Source organism: Onychomys torridus, chromosome 6 (genome assembly GCF_903995425.1).
Source record: "Onychomys torridus chromosome 6, mOncTor1.1, whole genome shotgun sequence".
Taxonomy (NCBI): Eukaryota; Metazoa; Chordata; class Mammalia; order Rodentia; family Cricetidae; genus Onychomys; species Onychomys torridus.
The window spans coordinates 67,112,987-67,139,259 of NC_050448.1; the positions used below are offsets into that span (position 1 = coordinate 67,112,987).

The window sequence follows — 26,273 nt, forward strand, 5'->3', positions numbered from 1 at the left end:
ATATTTTTAAAATTTATGTGTATAAATAGCTTTCCTGCATGTATGTATTCCTGATACTCAATAGAGGCCAGAAGAGGGCGTGGAATCCTCTGTAACTAGATTTCTTTGGTTGTGAACGGCCACATTGGTGTTGGGAAATGAACCTTTGGTCCTCTGGAAGAGCAGAGGCCTGAGCCATCTCTCTGGCTCCTGCTAATTTATTTACTTTTTGGATTTTTGAGACAGGGTTTCTCTGTGTAGCCCTGGTTGTCCTGGAACTCACTCTGTAGACCAGGCTGGCCTCAAATGCAGAGACCCACTTGTCTCTCTCTCTAGGACTAACAGTGTGTGCCACCACGGCCTAGTTCCTGTTTATTTTTAATTATGTATTTGTGGGTGTGTGCATGTGAGTGCAGGTGCCCTCGGGGAGCAGATGTGTCGGATCCTCTGGTCTTATCATAGGTGGTTGTGAGTTGCCCTGAAGATGCTGAGAATTGAATTGTCTTCTACAAGAGCAACAACTGCTCTTAACCACTGAGCCGTCTCTCCAGCCCCCTTAACTCTGTTCTTATGCCTGCATCTCTTAAGTGCCTAGCTGCAGTCTTATCTATGGTTGACCATTAACATGGTTTTAGGAGGAAAAAAAATACATCTTCCGATTTGTGTTGCCATTGGACTGATTTCAGAATCTCGAGATTACATTCCAGTTTCTGCAGGAGTACTTTGAAGAGCAGCTAAGCACTTCAAATGGATCTTACCACGTGGTAAAAGCCCTAAAAGATGGAGTTGTGGTGATAAATGCAACCCTGACTTCCAGCCTTCAGCAGGTGGGTGTCTCAGCAGCCGTCTGTTTCCTAGGAGCCCTGGCAGGGCAGACTGCCAGGATGTAAAGCAGCTGTGACACGCCACTTTCCTCTGTCACACCACACAGTATGGCATACCTCTACAGACTGTCCTTCACTGCGTATAACACACAGTTCCTTTAAGAAACTTTTCTAGGGGCTGGAGAGATGGCTCAGCTGTCAAGAGCACTGGCTGTTCTTCCAGAGGTCCTGAGTTCAATTTCCAGCAACCATGGAGGCTCACAACCATCTGTAATGAGATCTGGTGCCCTCTTCTAGCCTACAGGGATACATGCAGACATTGCACTGTATATATAATAAATAAATCTTTAAAAAAAAAAAAAAGAAAAGAAAAGAAACTTTTCCATACATGTGTTTCTCTGTGTCATTGAGTATGTATAAGTAGCTTAAAGAAAAAGATTTGTCATTTGTAGAACTGTATGGGAGGGGGGGTGCACCTGTATGCAGGTGACCTCCAGGCCAGAAGAAAACTTTGGACTCCCTAGAGCTGGAGCTCCAGGCAGTTGCAAGTCTTCTAATGGGTCCTCTGCAAAAGCAGTACAAACTCTCACCCCTCAGCCAGCCCTCCAGCCCCACGTAAGGGGTTTTTCTATTCTAAAATTCCAAATGGTTAACATGCTGATTCATTTAGCCCTGCCCCTGACATTGGACTTCTACCTTATTTCCAGGTTTTTTGTTGTTTTTCTGACCCAGAGTCTCTTCATCTACCCCAGGCTAGCCTTGAACTCAAAGTGCTCCTGCCCGAGACTCCTGAGTGCTGAGCCCGCAGCCCTCTGCCTGCATGCCCACCCTTCGTCCAGCGCTGCTGTGTCCTGCTTTTTTTCTCCACTGAAGTGGATAGCAGTCCCTGCGGATCTGTGTCCTTTCAAGGACCTCCACACTAGAAGTGGAGCTCTGTGTACAGGTGTAACTGAGACACTGCAGTTGGTCTTGCCACTGTTCACCAGCGCTGGTGAACAGTGGCAAGAACTGAGTGTTGGAATTTTTATTTATTATCTGTGTGTGCATAACACACATTTGATTGATTAACACGTCTGTGGGTGGTACCATCCTTGGGTGGGTGGTCCTAGGTTGTATAAGAAAGCAAGCTGAGCAAGCCATGAAGAGCAAGCCAATGAGCAGCATTGCCCTGTGGTTCAGCCTTAGTTCCTGCCTCGAGGTTCCTGCTTTGAGTGCCTGTCCTGACTTCCCTTAGTGCTGGACGGTGAACTGGAAAATGAAATAAACCCTTTCCTCTCCCTGCTGCTTTTGGTCATAGTATTTATCACAGCAATGGAAAGCAGACTAGACCAATTCTGCATGTTTCCTTCTATTTTTCTGGCCTTTCCCCCTTTTAAGATAACCTCAGCTGGCCTTGAACTCCTGATCCTCCTGGGTTAACACCTAACCTGTGCCACCACACCCAGCTCTTTTTCTTTTAGAGGTAGAAGATGGTTGGCTACTTCATGAACACACCATTTTGTTCATGTTTTCAGTGGCAATGAAAATATCTCAGGAGCTGATCCTGGCAGCACACGACTTTATTCCCAGCACTCGGGAGGCAGAGGCAGGTGGACTCTGTGAGTTCAAGGCCAGCCTGGTCTACAAAGAGAGTTCCAGGACAGCCAGGGCTACACAGAGAAACCTTGTCTCGAACCACCACCCTCCCCGCCCCCCCAAAAAGTGTCTCAAGAAATCTATTTAGATCTTTTTTTTCCCTTGTTCCTGCAGAACAGCAGTGCTCAGTCTAATAAGTATGAAATCAGTCACCATCAAGAAGTGAAGATCTATTTTCCCATTCAGCTTAAACCCGGCTTTCTGGCATTTCCCCATCATCCTCTGGGAATAGTAAATCGTTACAAAGTTCAGGTACAGCATCCTCTAACAATAGAATTCACACAGCAATAAATCAGTTTCTCTAATAGTTTGCTTTTTTGAAAAAGTTTTGACAGGTTGCTCAGACTGGCCTTGAACTCTGTGTGCAGCCTCTGATTCTCCTGCTGTAGCTCTTGAGTGTTGGAGTTACAGTCTTGCAGTGCCAGACCAGGTTTATGCCGTGCTGGGATCAAACCCAGAGCTTCACTCTGCCCGCTGAGCTACATCCCCAGCCCCGAGTTTATTGCTAACTTTTACCTCCCCGCCAAATTCACAGTGTAACTTAGTGTTTGCTAGCCACCAGATCTAAGGCTTGGCATGCTTTCTGGCTCTGCCATCTATCATTTCCTTGTGAGTCTTACGAAGCTTTTCATATTCCCTAATGCCCTGACGCCCCGTGGCCTTCTGTGGCAGGACAGTTACTCAGCCTCCCTTTATGCTCCTCTTGCTCATTTTCCTTCTTCACTGCGGATTGTTTATTGACATGTGCAGAGATCATTTATTACATAATTTTATTTTGTTCCAAATTCGACTTCACCAGTCAAGGTTTACATTTCACTTAAGTTCTCCTTTTCTCCCAGAAGAGTTAACATAGGCTGTGGTTCTTCACAGGTAGAGGGCGGTAGTGGCAACTTTACCTGGACCTCTTCTAATGACACAGTGGCCATGGTCACCACCAAAGGTGTGGTGACTGCAGGTCAGGTGAGAGGAAACAGTACCATTTTGGCACGAGATGTACAAAATCCTTTTCGACATGGAGAAATTGAGGTAAGTGTCTCTTTAGAGACAATTGAGTATCTCTGAGACACCACTGTCAATGTCCCAGTTAAGTTTCTGTTGCTGGGATAAACACCATGACCAAAAGCAGCTGGGGCCGGTTATTTCAGTTTATAGTCCGTCATGGACACACGTCAGAGCAGGAACTCAGGGCAGGAACTGAAGCAGAGGCCATGATGGAGCATTATTGACTGGCTTGCATCCTGTGGCTTGCACAGTCTGTTTTCTTATACAACCCAGGACTACCTGACATTCCACAGCAATCCTTACTCAAGAAAAGGCCCTCCCCCATGGACTTGCCTATAGGCCAGTTTGCTGGAGGCATTTTCTCAGTTGAGATCACTCCTTTCCAGATGACTCCAGCTTGTACCAAGTTCAAAAAAAAAAAAAAAAAATTATGCAGCACAATTCTGAATTGCTGAAATAATACTGAGATCTGAAAAAAAATGAACAAATTGCCTGGGTATAGTGGTGAATGCCTTTAATTCCGGTACTGAGGAGGCAGAGATAGGTGGGTTTCTGTGACCTCCAGGCCAGCCTGGATGACATAGTAAATTCCAGGCTTGCCAGAACTACATAGTGAGATCCTGTCTTACTTTTTTTTTTCTTTAAGGTTTTTTGAGACAGGGTTTCTCTGTGTAGCTCTGGGTGTCCTGGACCTTGGTCTGTAGACCAGGCTGGCCTCAAACTCACAGAGATCCGCCTGCCTCTGCCTCCCAAGTGCTGGGATTAAAGGCGTGCGCCACCATGCCTGGCACAGAGACTTCTTATTAATTATGACTGTTCAGCCTTTAGCTTATTCTTGTCCCAGTAGCTCTTACCACTTAAATTAACCTGTTTCTATTCATCTACGTTTTGCCTTGGGGCTTTTTGCCTTTCTTTAATTCTGTATGTCCTGCTTCCTTTGTATCTGGCTGGCTGACATCCCCCCCTACCCCCTGCATCTCCCTGGTGTCTCCCTCTCTCCTTCTGTTTCCCTGTCTCTCTCCAGCCTAGATTCCTCCTCTTACTCTCTCTGCCCAGAAGCCCCACCTGTACCTCTTCTCTTGCTATTGGCTGTTCAGCTTTTATCAGACCAATCAGGTGCCTTAGGCAGGCAAGGTGAAACAGCAACGCATCTTGTCATAATTAAACAAATGCAGCACATATTTACATAGCTAAATATCCCACCACATAAACAAGTACAACACATCTTTACATAGTTAAAGTAATATTCCACAACAGGGTCTTATTTGGGAAGAGGGATGGGTTGAGACAGGATCTTATTTGATAACCTAGGCTTGCCTCAAACTCAGTATGTAGCTCAGGCTGGCCTCAAACTCTTGGCCAATCTCCAGTCTCAGCCCAAATGCTGCAATTGTAGGACTAAAGGTTTGATGATCAGTTGGATAGGTGAAGTAAAAAGATACAAGGCTGCAGCGGTGGTGTGGAGGTTTCTAGCTCTGACAGCAAGGTGCTTAGGAAACACAGGAACCGGAGAGGGCAAAGGGACATTGAGTGTGATTCTTACCATAAGTCAAGTCTAGATTACTTATCGCTAATGCCTGGTCAACGAGTTGTTATGCTGTATTGTGTTTTTGTTCTTGGGTTTTGTTTTTGTTTTTCTGATAGGGCCTCACTCTATAGCCCAGGCAGCTCTCTTATATCCCCTCTTAAGTGCTGAAATCCCAGGCAAGTGCCATTATGTGTAGCTGTCCTTCACTGTTCAGGGAATAATGACAAGGGAGAAGTGCATCTGAGTGCAGTGTTCCTGTGATCCCCAGAACTGTAGTATTAAAGCCATCCCCAACCACATAGTTAATTCATGGCCAGCTTGGACTACTTAAACCCTACCTCAAACCAAATAAATAAAAATGTCACCGAGCCGGGCGGTGGTGGTGCACACCTGTAATCCCAGCACTCGGGAGGCAGAGGCAGGTGGATCTCTGTGAGTTCGAGGCCAGCCTGGTCTACAGAGCTAGTCTAGGACAGTCTCCAAAGCTACAGAGAAACCCTGTTTCGAAAAGCCAAAGTGGGGAAAAAAAGTCACCCGGCGGTGGTGGCGCATGCCTTTAATCCCAGCAGTCAGGAGACAGACCCAGGCAGATCTCTGTGATTTCAAGGCCAGCCTAGTCAACAGAGCAAGATCCAGGACAGGCACCAAAGCTACATAGAGAAACCCTGTCTGGAAAAGCAAAAAAAAAAAAAAAAGTGTACATTTGTGTACATTTTCAGTACAGATGTGTTTTTTTCACAAGTATTTTTAATCAGTTAAATCTGCGGATGCATAATCTATGTGTATGAAGGGCTGATTCTGTGTTGTCCTGGTTAGTTTTTTTGTCAGCTTGACACAGGCTAGAGTCATTTGAGAAGAGGGAACAACTGAGAAAATGTGCTGGCCGCACAGGTCTGTGTGGAAGCCAGTGGGGCATTTCCTTAGTTAATGATTGATGTGGGAGGGCCCAGCCATTGAAGTTACAGCATTAGGGATCACAGCACCCGTGCTGTTAGTCCTAGGTGCTGTGAGAAAGCAGGCTGAGAAGCCATGGAGAGCAAGCCAGTCAGCTGTCTCCTCCATGGTCTCTGCGTCGGCTCTGCCCCCAGGTTCCTGCCCTGACGTCTATGTTGATGGTGGACTTTTCTCCTCAAGTTGCTTTTGGTCACGGTCTTTATCACAGCAGTAGAAACCCTGAGGCATGTGTGTATGTTTTTATATTAAAAATATATATTAACTGAAGCTGGGCATGGTGGTGCAGGCCTTTAATCCCAGCACTTGGGAGGCAGAGATAGGTGGATCTTTGTGAGTTCAAGGCCAGCCTGGTCTACATAGTGAGTTCTAGGACAGCCAGGTCTACACAGAGAAACTGTGTCTCAAAAATTAAATGTATTATATATAAACACATAATTTATGTAAAATTACATACTTTTATCTATAATATGTGTAATTATATATTTTTAAGCCTTGCTTGGTGTAATGTGTTTTCCTAGTGTACACAGGATTCAACAAAAAAAAAAAAGAAGAAGAGAAGGAATGGGGGAATTAAGTAAGCTATGTAAGTAACATTATAGAGAGAGAATATTCATACGGTTGTTGAGACAGGGTCTCACTATGTATTGAGACAGGGTCTCACTATGTAGCCCAGGCTGCACTTGACTCTATCATCTATCCTCAGCTTCCTAAGGGCTGGAATCAGGCACATGCAACCACACCAAAGTCTATGTGTCTATATATATTACATATGCATATGCATGTACCACATGATTATGTATGTCTTTAAATACCTCTTCTAAGACTTTCCTAAAAGTTAATTGCTTTTCCTCAAGATATATGTCATGAAGCTGAACAAAATGGAACTGTTACCATTTCAAGCTGATGTGGAAATTGGCCAGATTATTGAAGTCCCTCTTGCAATGTATCATGTAAATACAGAGACCAAAGAGGCCATCGCATTCACCGACTGCTCTCACCTACCTCTGGATCTCAACTCGGATAAGCAAGGAGTCTTCACTCTCTTTAAAGAAGGCGAGGCCAAGAGCTTTTTATTCTTCTCCTTCACCCCTGAACCAAGGGGCCAATCACCACTGCAGCTTAATTCATAACTCCCTCCCTTTCTACACACACACACACACACACACACACACACATACACACACACACACACACACACACACACACACACACACACACACACGATCCTGCCATGTAGTCTAGGCTGGCCTTGAACTCATAATCTTCCTGTCTCAGCCTCCTGAGTACTGACATGAAAGGCATGTGCTTCTTTATAATACCTTTATTTCTTTATAATTCCTTTATTCTGTCAACTGCCTTGAAGTAGGTGTTCCTGTAGGCAGATGTTTCTTTCCCAATCCTGACCGCCAGTCCCAAGTAACTGACACAGAGGCTTAATATTCTTATAAATGCTTGGCCAATAGCTCAGGCTTATTACTATTTAACTCTTACATTTAAATTAACCCATATTTCTTATCTATGCTTTGCCACATGGCTTGTTACGTTTTCTCAGTACAACATGTCCATTGTGTCCTTTTGCTCTCTCTGCATCTGCTGTCAGTTCCTCTGACTCCACCCTCCTTCCCATCACTCTCAGTTTGGCTTGCCTGGCTAACTTCCTGCCTGGCTACCAGTCTGTCAGCTTTTTATTAGTGAGAGTAATATATATTCACAGTGTACAGAAGGATTATTCCACAGCATGTTCCTCTACTCTTTTTTATGAATGTAGAAAGAAAAAGTGTGGAGGAAAAGTGTTGTGTCTTTGTGTGTGGTGTGCTTATATGTACACATGATCACGTGTTTGTGGATGTACATGTATCTACATATATGTGCAGGCCTAGATTTGGAGCTGATATTGGATGTCTTCTTTGACCACACTCCACTTTATCAAAGCACAGTTTCTCATTGAATCCAGAGTTTGCCATTCTAGCTAGTCTAGCTAGTCACTTGTGTTGGGGTCCTGTTTGCTTCCCAAGTGCTGGGATTGGCCACTGCACCTGCCTGGCCCTTCCATGGGATTGGGGGATCTGAACTCTGAGGGAAATGCTTTATCCTCTGAGCCATCTCTCCATTCCCAAAGCTGAGCTTGCTAGTCCTGTGGCTGAACAGTCCATTTCCAGCCTCAGGAGCATCTTCCATTTCTTTTAATTTTTTTCTTTAATATATGTATGTCTTTTGGACTGGAGAGATGGATCAGTGGTTAAGAGCACTGATCCTCCAGAGGTCCTAAGTTCAATTCCCAGCACCCACATGGTGGCTCACCCTCTTCTGGCATACCGGCAGACACGCAGAGAGAGTACTCATATACAATCAATCAATCAATCAATCAAATCTGGAAGGGGAGCCACTGAGCCATTGTTCCATCCCTCCTTGTTTGTTTTTTGAGGCAGAGTCTCACTCTGTATTCAAGACTGGGATAGAACACACTATGTAGCCCCAGCTGGCCCTGAATTTATAATAACCCTCTTGCCTCAGCCTCCCTAGTGCGGAATTATAGATGTAAGCCACCAAACCCAAATTATTATTATTATTATTATTATTATTATTATTTTGCTGTTGTTGTTTTTCAAGACAGGCTTTCTTTGAATAACAGCACTGGCTGTCCTGGAACTTACTCTGTAGACCAGACTAGTCTTTTTTTTTTTTTTTTTTTTAAGATTTATTTATTTATTATGTATACAGAAGAGGGCGCCAGATCTCTTTACAGATGGTTGTGAGCCACCATGTAGTTGCTGGGAATTGAACTCAGGACCTTTGGAAGAGCAGTCGGTGCTCTTAACCTCTGAGCCATCTCTCTAGCCCCCCAGACTAGTCTTGAACTCCGAGATCTACCTACTTGCGCCTCCCAAGTGCTGGGACTAAAAGTGTGCGCCACCACCACCTGGCTCAAATCCAGTCTATTAATACTTCCTTTCCCCCCAAAACATTCAAGAGGTTTTTCTTTGCCCACAGAGCAGAGCCCAGATCCTTTTTCCATAGTCTGCATGCCCAACACAGGGAACCTAGTCTGCTTTTCATGGATTCATTCCTTTGACATCATTTGGCTCTAACAAAACCAGCATTCAAGTTTTCCTTCATCACCCATTCATTGATGGCTCCTTTATGTTTCATTGGGTGTCTTGTTTCCTAAGCTTGTGGTTCTTTCCCTAAAGCTTCCTGTAGTCCAGGCACTGGGAGGAGAAAGCAGGAGGTAGTTCAAGGCCTCTGGGCTACAGAGCAAGATCCTGTCTCAAACCAAACAAACAACACTTGTTTCTCTAGCTACAACTCATCTTTCTGTTTTCTGTACCTCTTGACCGTTTCTAGCTTTCTGTTAGTATTTTAAATGGTCTATTGTCTTATTTATTTATTTATTTATTGCTTTTGCTTTTTTCAAGACAGAGTTTCTCTGTGTAACAGTCCTGGCTGTCCTGCAACTTGCTTTGTAGACCAGGCTGGCCTTGAACTCACAGAGATCTGCCTGCCTCTGCCTCCTGAGTGCTGGGATTAAAGGCGTGCACTACCACCGCCCGGCCTTGTCTTTCTTTCTGTATTACACATCCCTCGGTGTCTGGGCCTTTGCCCACACTTGTGTTCACACTGCATGTAGAACTAACTTTATCTTGCATGATAAATGTCCATCACCAGAAGACAGGTTTTATTGTTTGTTTTTGGGCTAGCTGGCAATTGAACTCAGGGCCTTGTACTGGATAGACGAGTGGTCCAATGCTGAGCTACAGAGGGAACCACACATCAACATGATAGAAAAAATGGAACCCCGTGGGTATATGAAGGCACTGTGATTTGTCTTGTGTTACTCTGTATCCCAACTGGACTACAATTGTGAGAATCTTCCTGAGCCAAGTGCTAAGATGACGGGCACATGCCACTATAACCAGACAAGGTTATGGTTTTAAGATTTTTGGGGGGAGGAATGGGGGGCTGGAGAGATGGCTCAGAGATTAAGAGCACTGGCTGCTCTTCCAGAGGTCCTGAGTTCAATTCCCAGCACCCACATGGTGGCTCACAACCATCTATAATGAGATCTGGTGCCTTCTTCTGGTGGTGTGCCAAAGGCAAAACACCCATACACATAAAATACATAAATAAATGTATCTTAAGATTTTTTGCTTTGTTTTGTTGAGACAAGGTCTTACTATATAACCTTTGGCTGGCCTGGAACTCACTTTGTAGACCAGGCTGGCCTTGAACTTCCAAAGTGATGAGATTAAAGGTGCCATCATGCCCAGCCAAATCTGTTTTTACTATTTTTTGTTATGTGTGCATGTCAGCATGTGGGTATGTATACATAAGTGCTGGTGCCTGAGGCCAGCAGTGTGGGATCCTCTGGAGCTGGAGTTAGACGTGGTTGTGAGTAGACATGTGGGTGCTGGGAATTGAACTTGGGTCCTCTGGAAGAGCAGTCAGTGCTCTTAACTACTGAGACATTTCTCCAGCCCCAGAGTATACTTCTAACATGTTAAAATTATTCTGTTTCTGTATCCTAATTTCTTTAAACCAGACTGCTTATTACTCTACTGAGTTAAGGTAAACTTTGAGGTGGGTATTTGTTGTTGGGACAGAGCTTCCTATAGGCCAGGCTTGCCTTAAACTTGCTTTGTAGCTGAGGCTGGCTTTGAACTCTGGATTCTTCTGGAGTCACTGCCAAGTGCTGAGAGCATAGGCCTGTGTCACCGCGCCTGTTTGAAATCATGTCTTTTGATTGAAAGGTGTTAAAAAGCCTGGACCAGAGCACTGTTCTAGCGTACACATAGCAGCCATATCTCCAGGCCACACTGTGGTGACAGTCAGTGTGAGTGGACATGAAGAGCACCTTGGGAGCAGCGCCACGTTTGCTGCTTATGAACCTCTAAAGGTGAGCTGTCCTCTGCGAGGTCTGGTCAAGCATTGGCTGCCCACCACCTATTCTCTCTACCAAGAATCAGGGACCAGGATTTGTGACCTCTTTACTCACTGTTGTCTTGGTTTAGATCTAAGCTCTCCTCAAACCTCAGTGGCATGGGAGTTTATCCCCATGCTTCCTAAACGAACTCTTTCAGGAACAGCTTTTTCTTTTCTTTTTTCTTTCTTTCTTGTTTTGGTTTTTTTGAGACAGGGTTTCTCTGTGTAGCTTTGCACCTTTCCTGGAACTCACTTGGTAGCCCAGGCTGGCCTCGAACTCACAGAGATCCGCCGGGCTCTGCCTGGGATTAAAGGTGTGCGCCACCACTGCCCGGCTAACCATAGTCCCTTTTAAAGAAAGGTATCTCTCAGCAACTTCCTGTCCTATAGAAGATGAATCAGCCACATTTACCCCACATGTTTATATATTTTCAGAACAGCAGCCGTTATTTAGGGCCATAAGGGTTAGTCCATTACATATTACAACAAGTGGTTCAAAATAAAGGGAGGGATAGCCTACCTACTTGCTTAATTCCATCAAAAATTAAAATTGAGGGGCTAGACAGATAGTTCAGCAGGTAAGAACACTTGTTGCTCTTGCAGAGGCCCTGGGTTCAGTTTCCAGCACCACATGATACCTTAGAACTGCCCAAAGGAGACCTGGAAGAGCATGGCACCAGTGTATATGCTAAGGGGGGAGAGGAAAAAGCTCACAGGGCCTCAGCCCCACACAGAGAACTACAGGCAAGTCTCAGCAGAGAGCGGAGAAACAGTCTCCCCAGGGCAGAGCACACCACTTGGTTATTGATTTAGCCAAGGTTGCTGTTGCTATGATGAAACACCATGACCAAAAAGCAAGTTGGAGAGGGAAGGACTGATTTGGCTTACACTTCCACATCATCAAAGGAAGTCAGGACAGGAGCTCAAACAGGGCAGGAACCTGGAAGCAGAAGCTGATGAGGAGCCCATGAAGGGGAGATGCTTACTACTAGCTTGCTTCCCATAGCTTGCTCAGCCTGCTTTCTTACAAACCCCAGGAACAGTCTAGGGATGGCACCACCCACAATGGACTGAGGCCTCCCCCATCAATCGCTAATCAAGAAAATGCCTTACAGTCTTATCTTGTGGAGCCCCTCCCCCTTTTTTATTTATTTATTTTTTTCCTTTTTTTAAAATTTTTATTTATTTATTTTTTTTAGCTAAGGATCGAACCCAGGGCCTTGCGCTTGCTAGGCAAGTATTTTTTTTATTTTTATTTTTGAGACAGTGTTTCTCTGTGTAACAGCTCTGGCTGCCCTAGAACTCTCTTTTTAGACTAGGCTGGCCTTGAACTCACAAAGATCCACTTGCCTTTGCCTCCCAAATGCTGGGATTAAAGCATGCACCACTACTGCCCACTCATTTTCTTAACTGAGGTTTCTGCCTCTCAAATGGCATTAGTTTATGTCAGGTTGACATAAAACGATTCAGCACAGTTATCCAATGCCAAATGATAAGCCCTGAAAACATACATGATACAGACTGACCAGGTTGTACTTAAGTATTTAGGAACATATGTTTACACACACACATACACACACCACAACAACAACAACAAAGAAGAAGCCATGGATTTGAGAGAGAACAAGGGTACATGAGAGAGTTGGGGGAGGAGAGAGAAGGGAGAAGATGATATACTTGTATTATAATCTCAGCCAAGCATGATGGCGCAAGCATTTAATCCCAGCACTCAGGAAACAGAGGCAAGTGGGTCTAAGGTTCAAGGCCAACAAGGTCTACAGAGCAAGCTCCCGGGCAACTTAGGCTATATAATGAGAACTTGTTTCAAAATAAATAGACAATAAAAATAAAGCTGAATGATTATAATCTCAAAACAAAAATTATAAGGGCTGGAGAGATGGCTCAGTGGTTAAGAGCATTGACTATTCTTTCAGATAACTCAGGTTCAATTCTCAGCACCCATATGGCAACTCACAGCTATGTTATTCCAGTTCTGGGAGACCCTGTGCCCTCACACAGACACACATGTAAGCAAAACACCAATACACATAAAATTTAAAAAAATATACAGTAAAGAGGAGACCCTGTCTCAAAAAATTATTATAGAAAAAAGGTGTGGGTAACAGCAATCAGAGAAAAAGGAGTCATAAATTTGAAAGAGAGCAAGGAGGAAACATAGGAGAACTTTGAGGAGAAAGGGGGAAGGGAATAGATAGGTAGATAGATAGACAGACAGACAGATGATAGGTAGGTAGGTAGGTAGACAGACAGACAGAGACATAGACAGGTAGTTTTTTTTGTTTTGGTTTTTTTTTTTTTTTTTTTTTTTTTGTGTGTGTGTGTGTGTGTGTGTGTGTGTTTTGGAGCTGAGGATCAAACCCAGGGCCTTGTGCTTGCTAGGCAAATGCTCTACCACTGAGCTAAATCCCCAACCCAACAGATAGATATTTAATCCAGGCATTGGGGAGGTAAAGGCAATAGGATCAGAAGATCCAGAGAGTGGGAAACCTGACTCTGTCTAAACAGATAAGTAATAAAATAATTCTCTAACTGTATAGAACGGATTTATTTCAGGCTCTGAACCCCGTAGAAGTGGCCTTGGTGACATGGCAGTCTGAGAAGGAAGTGGTGTTTGAAGGGGGCCCTCATCCGTGGATTTTGGAGCCTTCCCGGTTTTTTTTGGAGCTGAGCGTGGAGAAGCCAGAGGGCGTTAGGGTAACAGAGGTCCGGCTGCCGACTAAGAGGAAACAGAACCAGTATGTCTACCGAGTCCTGTGCCTGGATTTAGGGGAACAAGTAAGAAAAATAGCCTTTTTCTTCCTTCCTTCCTTCCTTCCTTCCTTCCTTCCTTCCTTCCTTCCTTCCTTCCTTCCTTCCTCCTCCTTCCTTCCTTCCTTCCTTCCTTCCTTCCTTCCTTCTTCCTTCCTTCCTTCTTCCTTCCTTCCTTCTTCCTTCCTTCCTTCCTTCCTTCCTTCCTTCCTTCCTTCCTTCCTTCCTTCCTTCGTTTGTTTTTCAAGACAGGGTTTCTCTGCATAGCCCTGGCTGTCCTGTAGACCAGGCTGGTCTCAAACTCAGAGATCCGACTGCCTCTGCTTCCTGAGTGTTGGGATTAAGGGCGTGCGCCACCACAGCTTGGCTTTAAACAGCCTTTTTCTGACATGAATATGATGTTGCAACTTATAGTATAGTATAATACTTTTAAAGAAGATTCATTTTTATTTATGTGTACCTGTATCTGCCTTCATGTGTATGTGCGCCATGTTCTTAACCAGAGCAATCTCTCCAGCCCGATCTCCAATTTTTAAATTTTAACTTTTGGATACTTACTTATGTATATTTTGTTTTGTTTAGTTTTTTTGAGCCAGGGCTACAAAGAGAAACCCTGTTTCAAAAAACAAAAACAAAAGACTCTTTTTGCCCCCCCCCCCAAACTATCAAGAAGTGGACTACTGACTCCTCCAGGATTGTGTTCAGTGTTTTGAGGAACTGCTACAGGTCTCTGCCCAGCAATGTGTGGTGTCCTGCTCTCTGTCCTTACCAGCAAAAGTGTTTGTATTCACTCACATGTCTGCTAAGGTTTTTCAAATAAAAATAAGCTTCAGGGACTAGGAAAACTAAACTCAGGGGTTAAGAGCACTTTCTCTGAAGGCATGAGGAGTTCTGATTCCAGTTATGAGATATATAATATCCCAGTGCCTGCGTGTGTGTGTGTGTGTGTGTGTGTGTGTGTGTGTGTGTGTGTGTGTGTTGAATGTTCATGCATTCATCTAATGATGAACACATATGGTTGCTTCCATATTTTAGCTACTAAGTTCTGTTCTGAAGATCTCTGATCCCAGCACCCATGCAAGAAGCCAGCCATGGTCCTGCCCACACCTGTAACCCCAACTTCTGACTTAACTGGGAAAAACAAACACACCCCAATCCACCCTCTTCCTGGTTCAAAGGGAGACTCTACCTCAGAGGAACAGAGCAGAGAGATGGAGAAAGCTGCCTCCTGCCCTCTGGTGGCCTCTGTGTGAAGTATTGTCCAGTTAGTAGCACCCATATTCACATGGGTGTGTGGTATCCACTGGGACATGAACAACCTGCCAGCAGCCACATTTCCAAAGAAGAGCAACTCTCCTTCCCCTGGTAGCCATTACTTCCAATAGCTTCTCCTGTAGAGGTATGGGGCCTTGGGAGTCCCCTTTCCCATCCACACTGTAATTTTTTTTTTTTTCAGAGCTGAGTACCGAACCCAGGGCCTTGCGCTTGCTAGGCAAGCGCTCTACCACTGAGCTAAATCCCCAACCCCCACACTGTAATTTTTCCTGCACAAGTTACCATAGCTGCTGAGTAGATGTGCTTTACAATTGCCTGGAATTGCAGTTCCAAGAGATCGCCCTCTGGTTTCTGTGGGTACCTGCACACACGTGGCTTACACTCACAGACACACACACACACACACACACACACACACACACACACACACATAGGTCTTAAGTTGTCTCAGTAGTTAAGGAGAGCTCCCAGCACCCACGTCAGTTGGCTTACAACCTATGGCCTCTGTGGGCACTTTTACCCACTACACACATACACACACACACACACACACACACACACACACACACACACACAATTAAAAATATTTAAAAATAAATAAACAAATCTTTTCTAAAAAGACAAAGAACAAGAAGCTCTGAAGAACAGAGGAGTGAATGGCTTGTCTTTTCATTTCTTCAACACATCCTGAAGTCACAGACTTCCTACAAGGAAGGAAATCTACTGTAGTTAGCCACACAGAAGTCCCGAATAGTGGGTGGTCTGCTCAGAACTTGGGATGGAGCTTTCAGTACTTAGACAATGTTTTCAGTGCTTTTTAAAAAATATAAATTTATACTTTATTTTAATTTATATTATAAATTAATACTTTTTTCCTAGTTTTTCTAGACAGGGTTTCTCTATATAGCCTTGGATGTCTTAGAACTCTCTTTATAGACCAGGCTGGCCTCAAACTCACAGAGATCCACCTGCCTCTGCCTCCTGAGTGCTGGGATTAAAGGTGTGTACCACCATGACCTCAGTACTTTAAAAACAATTACATTTACTTGCTATTTGTTTGTTTGTGTGTGCATGTGCCTGACATGTTGTGAGTCTGAAGGTCAGAGAACAATTTGCAGATTTTTCCTTCCACTCTGTGGGTCCCAGGGATCAAAGTCAGGTTGTCAGGCTTGGCTCCGAGTACCTTGACCCACTGAACCATCTGCCAGCCCTGCTGTGTACCTGAGAAGGACCTTGATCTCCTGATCCTCCTGCCTCAGCCTCCCTAGTGCTGGAGTACAGGTGTGTGCTGAGACTCCTGAGAATTGACTTTAGTGCCTAAGCATGCTCGTTTATCACTGAACTGTGTCCCCAGCCCAGTGTGTGTGTGTGTGTGTGTGTGTGTGTGTGTGTGTGTGTGTGTGTGTACATGATTGTGTGTGGTATGTGGATGAATGCAATAAGTTCTATATGTTTTTTTGTGTAAAGGCCAAAGATGTCTTCCTTGATTGCTTCCTACCATTTTAAAATATTAGATTATTTAATGTGTAATGAGGAAGGCACATGCCCTTAAGGGATTTGTCTGATTATCATATCCAGAAGGGCTCCTCTACAATGGAATTAGAATAATTCTGACATATTTAGTTGGGCACAATGACATGAAGGGTCTACACATAAATAACTCTGATGTTTCCTTAAAGGTTCTCACTTTACGGATTGGGAATCACCCCGGTGTCCTGAACCCTAGTCCCTCTGTGGAAACAGTGCAGGTGCGCTTCATCTGTGCCCACCCTGCCAGTATGTTGGTGACACCTGTGTACAAGGTAGCAGCTGGCACCCAGCCATGTCCTCTGCCACAGTACAACAAGCAACTGGTAAGTGCAGGTTGTCCTAATACACATGGCTCTTTTGTCTCAAATGTTCTTGAGATAAGGGATCTGAACTACGGCTTCTGTCTATCAAAGTGAGGGGCATTGTGGCAATTGTTACTCATTCTCAGATGGCTGAGAGGTGAGTAGGTTCCAATTGTGGACCTTTAGTAACATGACTGTTTACTCAGGAATTGCGGCTGAAGACAAATGAACCCCTGAACAGTGTCTAAACTGTTTGACTAACATTTCCCTTAGAAAACCTTTGTTAGCATTATAAGTAAGTCAGAGAAATTACTTCTACTGCAAAAGTACTATGAAGACCCGTGGTAAACAAAGCCAGGCACGGTGACACAGGTGAAGTTTCTCTCTAGGTGAACCAGGCTGGCCTCGAACTTGCAATCCTCCTATTTCAGCCTCCTAAGTGCTGGATTTACAGATGTGCCCTGCCACAGCTCCCCCACCCATCTCTCTTTTTTTAATACTCTCTGTGCAGCTGAGGATGACCCTGCTACTGAATCCTGTAAGTTTTAGTGCAAGCATTTTCTCACATTCGAGAGCCTTCTTTCCAAATGACAGCAGTTTGTGTCAAGATGACACCCCCTCTTCTGGCCTCCTTAGGCACCTGCACATGCATGGCTCACACACACACTTAGGTATACATGAATACACATAAATAAAGATGAAATCCTTTTAAAAAATAAATTTAAAAAAACCTTTAAAAGATATTTGGTGGAATATATGGAGGAAACTGAGATATTGACTCTATTTAATGACACTACATTAATGTTAGTTGTTAATATTCTTTTTTCTTTCATCTTTGTGTGTGTGTGTGTGTGTGCTTGGGCTGTGACACACAAGTGGAGGTCAGAGAGCATCACAGGTGTCAGCCCTTGCCGTCCATCACATTGAAGCAGGGGCTTTTCTTCTTCAGCATTGCCTATGCTAAGCTAGCTGCCCTTCTCCCTTCAACGAGTCCCCTGGCCCCACCTCCCATCTCACTGCAGGAGTGCTACAATTACAGATGCACACTGTACCCGGCTTTATGAGGACTCTGGAGATCTGAACTCAGGTCCTCAGGCTTACAACATAAGCACTTTAAAACTCACTGAGCCATCTCTCCAGAACTTATGTCAACATTCTTAAGCACAGCGGGGTTAGAAAGATGGATAAGTGACTAAGAGTCCACTTTCAGAGGACCTGAGTTCAGTTCCCAACACCCACTTCAGGCACCTTATAACCACCTGTAACTCCAGCTCCAGAAGATCCCATGACTCCTTCTAATCTCAGTGGGTACCTGCATACATGTGCATGGATACACACATGGACACACACCTACTCATAGTCAAAAATAAAACAAAAAGAGTTTTTCTAAAGTATAGTATTATTGTTTTGTTTGTTTACACAGATGTTCTCTTTCTTAGGAAATACATAATGAAATATTTGGGGTGGGGTTAAGTGCCATGATAGCTACATCATTCATAAAACAAAATGCAGCAAACAAAATACCTGCCCCTAACCCCCTGAAGGTGCAGAAGAAAGGGAAGAGAAAGAAAACACACACACCACCGTATGTTAACAACTGCTGGACCGGGTGAAGCTTAAAAACCGTCAAAGAAGAAAGAGGAGAGGAGACTGATTCTTGTCTTCAAGGATAGCTTGCCGCCCCTAAGGCTACTGAATTTTTTAAACTAAATAATTGTATGCGTTCATGTGTTTTGTGTGTGTGCACTTGCTTGCCATGGTTTGTGTGTGGAAGTCAGAGGACAACATTGTGAAGTTGATTCTCTCCATCTTAGGTGAGCTCCAGGGATAGAACCCGATTCCGGGGTTTTATGGCAAAGGACTTCACCCACTGAGCTGATCTCATGGCCCCAAATTTCTATAAAAAGTCCTTTATGACCTTTTCTTTTCGACAGATTCCTGTGTCCAGCTTGAGGGACTCGGTCCTGGAACTGGCAGTATTTGATCAACACGGGAGGAAGTTTGATAATTTTAGCTCATTAATTCTGGAGTGGAAATCTTCCAATGAGACACTGGCCCATCTTGATAGTTCTAAGCCGATGGAGATGGTAGACAAGGACGATGGCAGTGGACAGACTCAGTTGCACGGTACTGTAAAACGCTTGCAAATGGGACAGGGCGCTTGCTAAACGGTTCACATTGCTTCCTTCTGAGCAACTGTTGCCTTCTCAATTTTATCACGGTGCCTTTCATCTTTGACATTTGTGCTTTTTGTTTTGTTTTGTTGGTGTTTTCCAAGATAGAGTTTCTCCGTGTAGTCCTGGCTGTCCTGGAACTCACTCTGTAGACCATGCTGGCCTCGCACTCAAGAGATCCCCCGGCCTCCGCCTCCTGAGTGCTGGGATTAAAGGCATGCGCCACCACTGCCCAGCTATTTGTGCTTTTTTCTTTTTTCTTCTTCTTCTTCTTTTTTTTTTTTTTTTTTGGTTTTTCGAGACAGGGTTTCTCTGTGTAGCTTTGCGCCTTTCCAGGAACTCACTTGGTAGCCCAGGCTGGCCTCGAACTCACAGAGATCCGCCTGGCTCTGCCTCCCGAGTGCTGGGATTAAAGGCGTGCGCCACCACCGCCCAGCGTGCTTTTTTATAGAAAAAAAATTAAAGTAGTCTTGGCAGTGCCGTTCAGTGATAGACCATGTATACAGCTTGTGTGAGACCTTGGGATCTATCCCCAGTGCTGAAAAATCCAGAGGGGGTTGGTAGAAAGGGAGAGAAAGAAAAATGGGAATATCTGGGAATATTGCTCATTTGGTAGTATTTTCCTTACTCTGAATCCCTAGATCCAGTCTTTATCGTTGTATGCATGGTGGCTCCCACACCTGTAATCTAGATACCATCTTAATCACTGTATAGACAGCATGTGGTTCTCAGAAATGTAATCTGAATCCAGTCTTTAATATTGTATAAACAGCATGTGGCTCCCACTCCTGTAATCTGGATCCAGTCTTTAGCACCCACACCTGTAACCTCAGCACTCTGGAGGTAGAGGCAGGAGGATCAATGGCCTGGGCCAGTGAGATGCCTCAGTAGTTCAAGGCACTTGCCACTGGCGATTGGAGACCTGAGTTGGATACACAGAGTCCATTGAAAGGTGGAAGGATGGAAGGATTCCGGAGTTGTTACCTGGACCTATAGCCCCTTTTCTCGACAGAATCGCTGTGATGGCTGCAGCTGTGCATACATCTCCTGAACACTAGAGGCCTCCAAGACCCTCATTGCACTAGGCTCACTCAGGTCAGTGTGCCCTTGGCACACCCACTTCACTTTGGCCAGATCACCTGCACCCCTGAATGCCTTCACAGATTTCCTGCTGCCGAGGTTCTAGCACTTGAGAGTGATGGTGAAGTCTGCACCTTTCGGAGCAATGCTGTCACTTATGTGGAGACAAGGAGACTCGGAATACTTCAGAGGCCACAGCTGAGCGATGTCTCGGTTGAGCTTTGCTGATGGTGACATTGCTCTACCAGCCTCGGGCATCACACACCACAGCAGACAGATCACTGAAGATGCAAAGGACGAGGTGAGGGGAATCCTGAGGCTACAGGATGCTCACATGAAGATGAGGGTTCGTCTAGTGGTGACAAGTGACACTGGCTGATTTCACAGCTGTTTATACCCTGCAGTGGCTCTGACGCAGGTGTGGAGCCGTCCTTTGCCAGGTCTTCCCTAGAAGGAACCACTGGTTCCTCGCCTGTATTAACCAGCCCCGGTGTGGTGCTGTCCTGGGGAGGTGAAAAGGTAAGATGTCCGGTGTCTAGTGTGATGCTAAAGAGTCTGCAGATAGCCTGCCTACAAAAGGATACCCCGCAGAAAGAGAAGCAAGAGCCACAGGCTGGGTGCAAAGAGGGAAAGAAGCCAGCTGCCCCAGCTCCTGAGGAGTTCACCTGCCCAAGAATGCCTCTGTGTTGGGTGGGTGGAAGTGTGAGTGATCCCAGGAAGACGCCTTCTCTGTGGTACTGCTGTATTTGGGGGAGTACTTGGGTGAAGATGGCTGGCCCCTGTGGTGCTCAGAACACTGCCTCCCTGAGGAGCTCTTCCTGAGTTACGGCCTCATGGCTGGAATGTTCCAGCAGCTGAACTCTCCAGTGTCACCCTCCGCGGTGCTGACAAGGACAGCTCTCTTTCTGGAGTGTGGGTCCTCCAAGGTCACGAGCTTGCCTTTCTAGAGTCCAGATTGGCAGGTGGACTTCAAGTCTATATGAGGTAGAATCTGGATCCTGGCAGCAAAGAGCCCCAGAGCCCAGTCCCAGAGTATTTTCCCTGGGAGGGGCCTTCCAGCATGTCGGCAAAGCCGTCAGTCAAGGCAAGCTCTTCACGTGAACACCTCTTGCCATCGTCTAGCTGCCTGCACCCACCCTTCAGGGAAGTGGGAGTCATCAAAGGAAATTGAACACTGGGGGGATGAATGTCCTCTGAGGTCCACCCTGCACCATGGCATGACCACCCCACACCCCTTCAAACACACTATGTAAAGGAAAGAAAGAAAGAAAGAAAGAAAGAAAGAAAGAAAGAAAGAAAGAAAGAAAGAAGTTGAGGTCATCCTCAATGACACCACTGGTTTTGAGGTCATCATAGTATAACAAAAAACAAAAGAGGAAAGAAAGGAGGAAGGTAAAAAGAAGAGTGGGATGATGGAGATGGAAAAAGGAAGAGAAATTTCAGGACAGAATGTTTCCAGGGAGGTGAAACAACCCATGCTTAAGACAGAAAGTAAACAATTCCAAACAGCTTCAGGAAGTTCCTAAAACTGACCAGATTCACTAGGCCTCTCTCTCCCCAAGAGTAAACAGTAATGACAGCTGAAAGTGACTTTCAGACAGCTGAGCTGCTTGGGAGAAGCTCAGACCAAGCAACCTGGGAGAAGCAGAGATAAGCCAAACTACCTAGAAGAGGCCCAGACCAACTGAGCTCCTGGGAAAGGATACTCTCCAGCCTGGGACACCGCCGCCTGCAGGCTGGGCAGTACACTCCAGTTTTCCAACTTTTGTGAGCTGTCACCCATGCTGGGGTGGGCTTTGGTGATACAGCTGTCTTCAATTTATTTCTGCTCATGTAAGTAACCCCTAGTCAATATTTATGTAAGAAACCGTAATAAAACTCAACGGTTAATTAAGGTGGACATTGGTAGTATCATACTTTGTGGTCTGTTATTGGGTCTGTATCTGGAGTGAGTAGATGTTTGTTTATATATACCTGTGAATAGTGCCACACAGATGGTGTGGTGGTTTGAATAAGTGTGGACCCCATAGGCTCATATATTTGAATATTTAGCCCAGTTGGTGGACTATTTAAGAAAGATTAGGCAGCATGGCCTTGCTGGAGGTGTGTCACTGGAGGACGTAAGGTTTTAAAAGCCCACACCATCCCTAGCTTGCTCTCTCTGGCTCATGTTTGTGGATCAAGATGTAAGCTCTCGGGGGGGGGGGGGGGGGGGCTGCTTCAGCACCAAGCCTGCCTGCCTTCAGCCATGCTCCCCACTGTGGAGAACATAGAACCACGAGCCTCAGATTAAATGCTTTCTTTTATACGTTTTCTTGGTCATGGTGATAGAAAGTAACTAAGACAGATGGGAAGGAAAAGAAAGAAATCCAGTCATAGTTACTCACAGTTGGAATCCCATAACTTGGGAGCCGATGGCAGGAGGATTGCCATGAGTTTCAGGCCAGCCTGGGCTACAGAGTAAGGACCATGTCTCAAACCACAAAGAGGAAGGAAGGGGCCGGTGAGAAGGCTCTGTGGGGAAAGAGACTTGCAATCAAGCCTGGCAACAGGAGTTAATCCCTGGGGCCATGTGGTAGAAGGAAGGAACCAGCTCCCTAAAGTTGTCCTCTTACTGTAGATCCCACCAAACGCTGAGCTAAATCCCCAACCCACCCAAATTCTTTTAGTTGAGTTAAGCAAGCTTTATTTTCTGTCAGACAGGATTGTCTCTCTACAGCGGGCTTTGGAAAAACAGCCTTGAACAACGGAGAACGTGGGGCGTCTATAGATCAAAACTGCAGGGCTGAGAGTGGGGGTCCAAGGGTTTTAGTTACACAGGAACTTGGCAGAACATCTTATCAGTGTGGGGGTCAGGACATAGGGTGTGAAACATGTCAAATTCCAGAAAATGGGTCAAGACCTGCTCAAACTTAAGTCTTACGGAAAACAAGAATGAACTTATTTTGACCTTGTAACAAGATGGCTTTTAATCTTAAGTTGAAATCAGGCTGGTCTATCACTTACCTGCACACACACACACACACACACACACACACACACACACACAAATAAATAAATAAATGGGGGCAGGAGAGATGTGTTGTAGAATATTATTTTAAGGAATATTCCTTTTGTTTATGTTGCATTTGTTTAACTCTGTGAAGCTGTGTTACTTTGCCTGTCTAAAACGCCTGATGGTCTAATAAAGAACCGAGTGGCCAGTAACAAGGCAGGAGAAAGGATAGGCAGGGCTGGCAGGCAGAGAGGATATATAGAGGGAGAAATCTGGGAAAAGGAAGATCTGCAGCCAGAGAAGGAGGAGGAGTCCGGGGTCAGCCACCCAGCTGGAGTATGACTAAGATTTACAGAAGTAAGAGAACAGGAAAAGCCCAGAGGCAAAAGGTAGATGGGATAGTTTAAGTTAAGGACAGCTGGCTAGAAACTAAGCCAAGTTAAGGCTGGGCATTCATAAATAATAATAAGTGTGTGAATTTGTTTGGGAGCTGGGTAGCAGGTCCCCCAAAAGAGCAGAAATAGAAAACCATAGAGATGGCTTGGCAATTAAGAGCACTAGCTGTTCTTATAAGCCACAGTCATCCTAGGGTTTCCCCTGCTATATATATAGTCTCCATGGTTCTGTGGGTTGCAATCTGATTGTTCTTTGCTTTATATCTGAGCACTAGCTGTTCTTCCAGAGGACCCAGGTTCAGTTCCCAGCATCCACATGGCAGGTCACAACTGGCTATAACTCAATTCCAGGTGATCCAATGTCCTCACACAGACATAAATGCAGGCAAAACACCAATGCACATAAAATAAAAAGAAAATAAATAAATGTAAGGAAAAAAAAACATTTAAGCTGGATATGGTGACACACATACCTTTAATCCCAGCATTCAGGAAGCAGAGGCAGGCAGATCTCTGAGTTTGAGGCCATCCTAGTCTACATAGTGAGTTCCAGAACAGCCAGAGCTACAGAGAAACCCTGTCTCATTTTTTTTTAAACTAACCAATTTAAAAAAGATTAAAAGCCAGATGTAGTGGCTCAAACCTGTAATCAAAACACTTAAGAATTAGCGCTCAGGAAGGTGAGAAGTTCAAGATGATGCTTGTGTTTGGGATGAGCTTGAGACCCTGTCTCAAGACAACAAACAAAGCCCGGCGGTGGTGGCGCACGCCTGTAATCCACTCGGGAGGCAGAGGCAGGCGGATCTCTGTGATTTCGAGGCCAGCCTGGTCTACATGGCAGAGGCAAGAGTGACGGAGAGAGCAACCGCGGGGTGAGGCTCGGAGGCCAGGCAGCCTGCATCCGTAACACTGTCAAGCTTCTCATGGTGTTTGCCGACGTCACATCACTAAAGCAGGTCACCTGGTCAAAAACGGAGTTAAGGTGAGCAAGGATGCCACAGCTATGAATAACAACAGACTCGGCTTGCTGTGGGCCATTAATGGGACAACTTGCCACAGAGACCCCAAAGAGAGGATGAACATGGCCGTGAAGAGCAGCCTTGAGGTCTCAGCATGAGCACTGTCAGGAGCGGAAGAACCATTCACTGGAACTCAGGACTCCAGAGAAGGAGAAATGAGACTCCGCCTAGTCCCTGCCCATGAGCAGTTGATACCTAGAGCAGGCTGAGCTTGCTTGGGGGCCTGGGCAGCTCAATAGAAGAGCTATAGCCTCGCATGCACTGGCCCAGGTTTGATGTTCACATGAGAGATGGGTAAAACCAACCCAAACAGAAAGCGTGAACACAACCCTATGGTCTGCAGAATGCACAGCAGTGTGACAAGGACAGCAGAAAAGAGCTGCTGCTTGTGATGTCCCCCAGTCAGCCATGAGCACAGTAGTTACTTATCAACTGGCCCAGTGTCTTCCCCTCTAGGTCCATCACCTCTACCTCCGTCCAGGAGCTCATCACTCCCAGGAAACCCGGAAAACTGAGGTACCTGATAATTCAAGTAATCTGCACCTGGCATTTGGTCTCTGGGAGCTCCTTTTAAGGTTGCTTTGAAGGTACGGAAACTAAACGGTAAAAAAGAGTAAATAAATATACTCTAGGTGAAGGGAAAAGTTCTTCAGTCCTTCCAGGTTGGACCACCCTACAGCCATGAAAGGCTAGATTCTTTTTTTTTTTATTTATTTTTATTTTATGTGCATTGATGTGCCTGCGTGTATGTCTGCGTAAGGGTATCAGATCTTGGAGTTACAGGCAATTGTGAGCTGCCATGTGGGTACTGGGAATTGAACTGAGGACCTCTGGAAGAACAGTCTTAACCTCTGAGCCATCTCTCCAGCCCTGAAAGGCTAGATTCATTCTTAAGATGCTTCTGTGTCTTCATTCCACGGACCTGCGTGAACCATACACCCGTGTAGCGACCCCACAGCTACAAACAACAACAAAATCTATGAAATGAAACACAAAATTAATCTAAGGGAGCTGTGGCCAGAGCTCTGATGTTACTCACATGTTAAGTAAGCAGTCCGACACGGAGCTGCCCCTATGGCTCCCAGTGACTCCAGTCATTAAACATGGCAGGATCTCCTAGCTTTATATACATACACCATGTTCTTTCAGATTTCCCTCACCACTGAACTAAATGCTGTCCCCAGGGAGCCTGGGAATTCCTTGTCTTTCTCTGCTCTCGGTCTGAGGTGAGCATTCTGAGCCTCAGGTGGTAGCATGTCCTATAATCTCAGTGACAGCAGGCAGAGGCAGGAGCAGCCCAAGGCCTGGGACAGCTAGTCAGTTCCAGCCAGAGGGATGGAGACTTTGTTTCAAAAGGAGGAAAAGAAAGAAAGAGGGCTGGGGGCGGGTGGCACCTTTCTTTAACCCAGCCCTCAAGAAGCAGAAGCAGCTGGATCTCTGCAAGTTTGAGGCCGGCCAGGGTTATACAACGAGACCCTGTCTCAAAAAGAAATGAAAGACAGGAAGAGACAGACAGGCAGACAGAGGTAAATTGGCTCCGCCGGTACAGGTGCTTGATGATGACCTGAGTTCAATCTGCAAGACCAACGTGTTGGGAAGAGATAACTGACTCCCACATGTGAGCTAGTACACAGGTTCCCACCACCACATGCACACACATTTTAAATTAAAAATAATAATGATGCACCATTTAAATTTTTGGAGTGCCTGACTGTCATGTATATGAAGTTAAGTGAAGCTGAGGAAAGGCCCCGAAGACTGACTCATTGAGATTTTAGATACAAGACTGAAAATTTATATGCAAAAATGCCCCCATGCATTTGCTTTCTGCCCATTTTTGGAATTATAGGCCATTACAGGAAGAAAGAACTGTAGGTTTTGCCTGGCCCAAT

General features: G+C 45.3%; 1 protein-coding gene across 1 annotated transcript in view; it reads left to right on the plus strand.

Moving 5' to 3' along the window:
* The window catches only part of Nup210l (nucleoporin 210 like), a 93,192-nt gene that overhangs the window by 26,563 nt on the left and 40,356 nt on the right, over positions 1 to 26,273 (plus strand). Inside the window, exons 10-17 of the mRNA XM_036191226.1 lie at positions 666 to 806; positions 2,553 to 2,690; positions 3,309 to 3,464; positions 6,777 to 6,975; positions 10,671 to 10,816; positions 13,417 to 13,638; positions 16,566 to 16,739; positions 18,653 to 18,845. Of these exons, the coding sequence (XP_036047119.1) occupies positions 666 to 806; positions 2,553 to 2,690; positions 3,309 to 3,464; positions 6,777 to 6,975; positions 10,671 to 10,816; positions 13,417 to 13,638; positions 16,566 to 16,739; positions 18,653 to 18,845 (1,369 nt within the window). The remainder of the gene's footprint in view (positions 1 to 665; positions 807 to 2,552; positions 2,691 to 3,308; positions 3,465 to 6,776; positions 6,976 to 10,670; positions 10,817 to 13,416; positions 13,639 to 16,565; positions 16,740 to 18,652; positions 18,846 to 26,273) is intronic.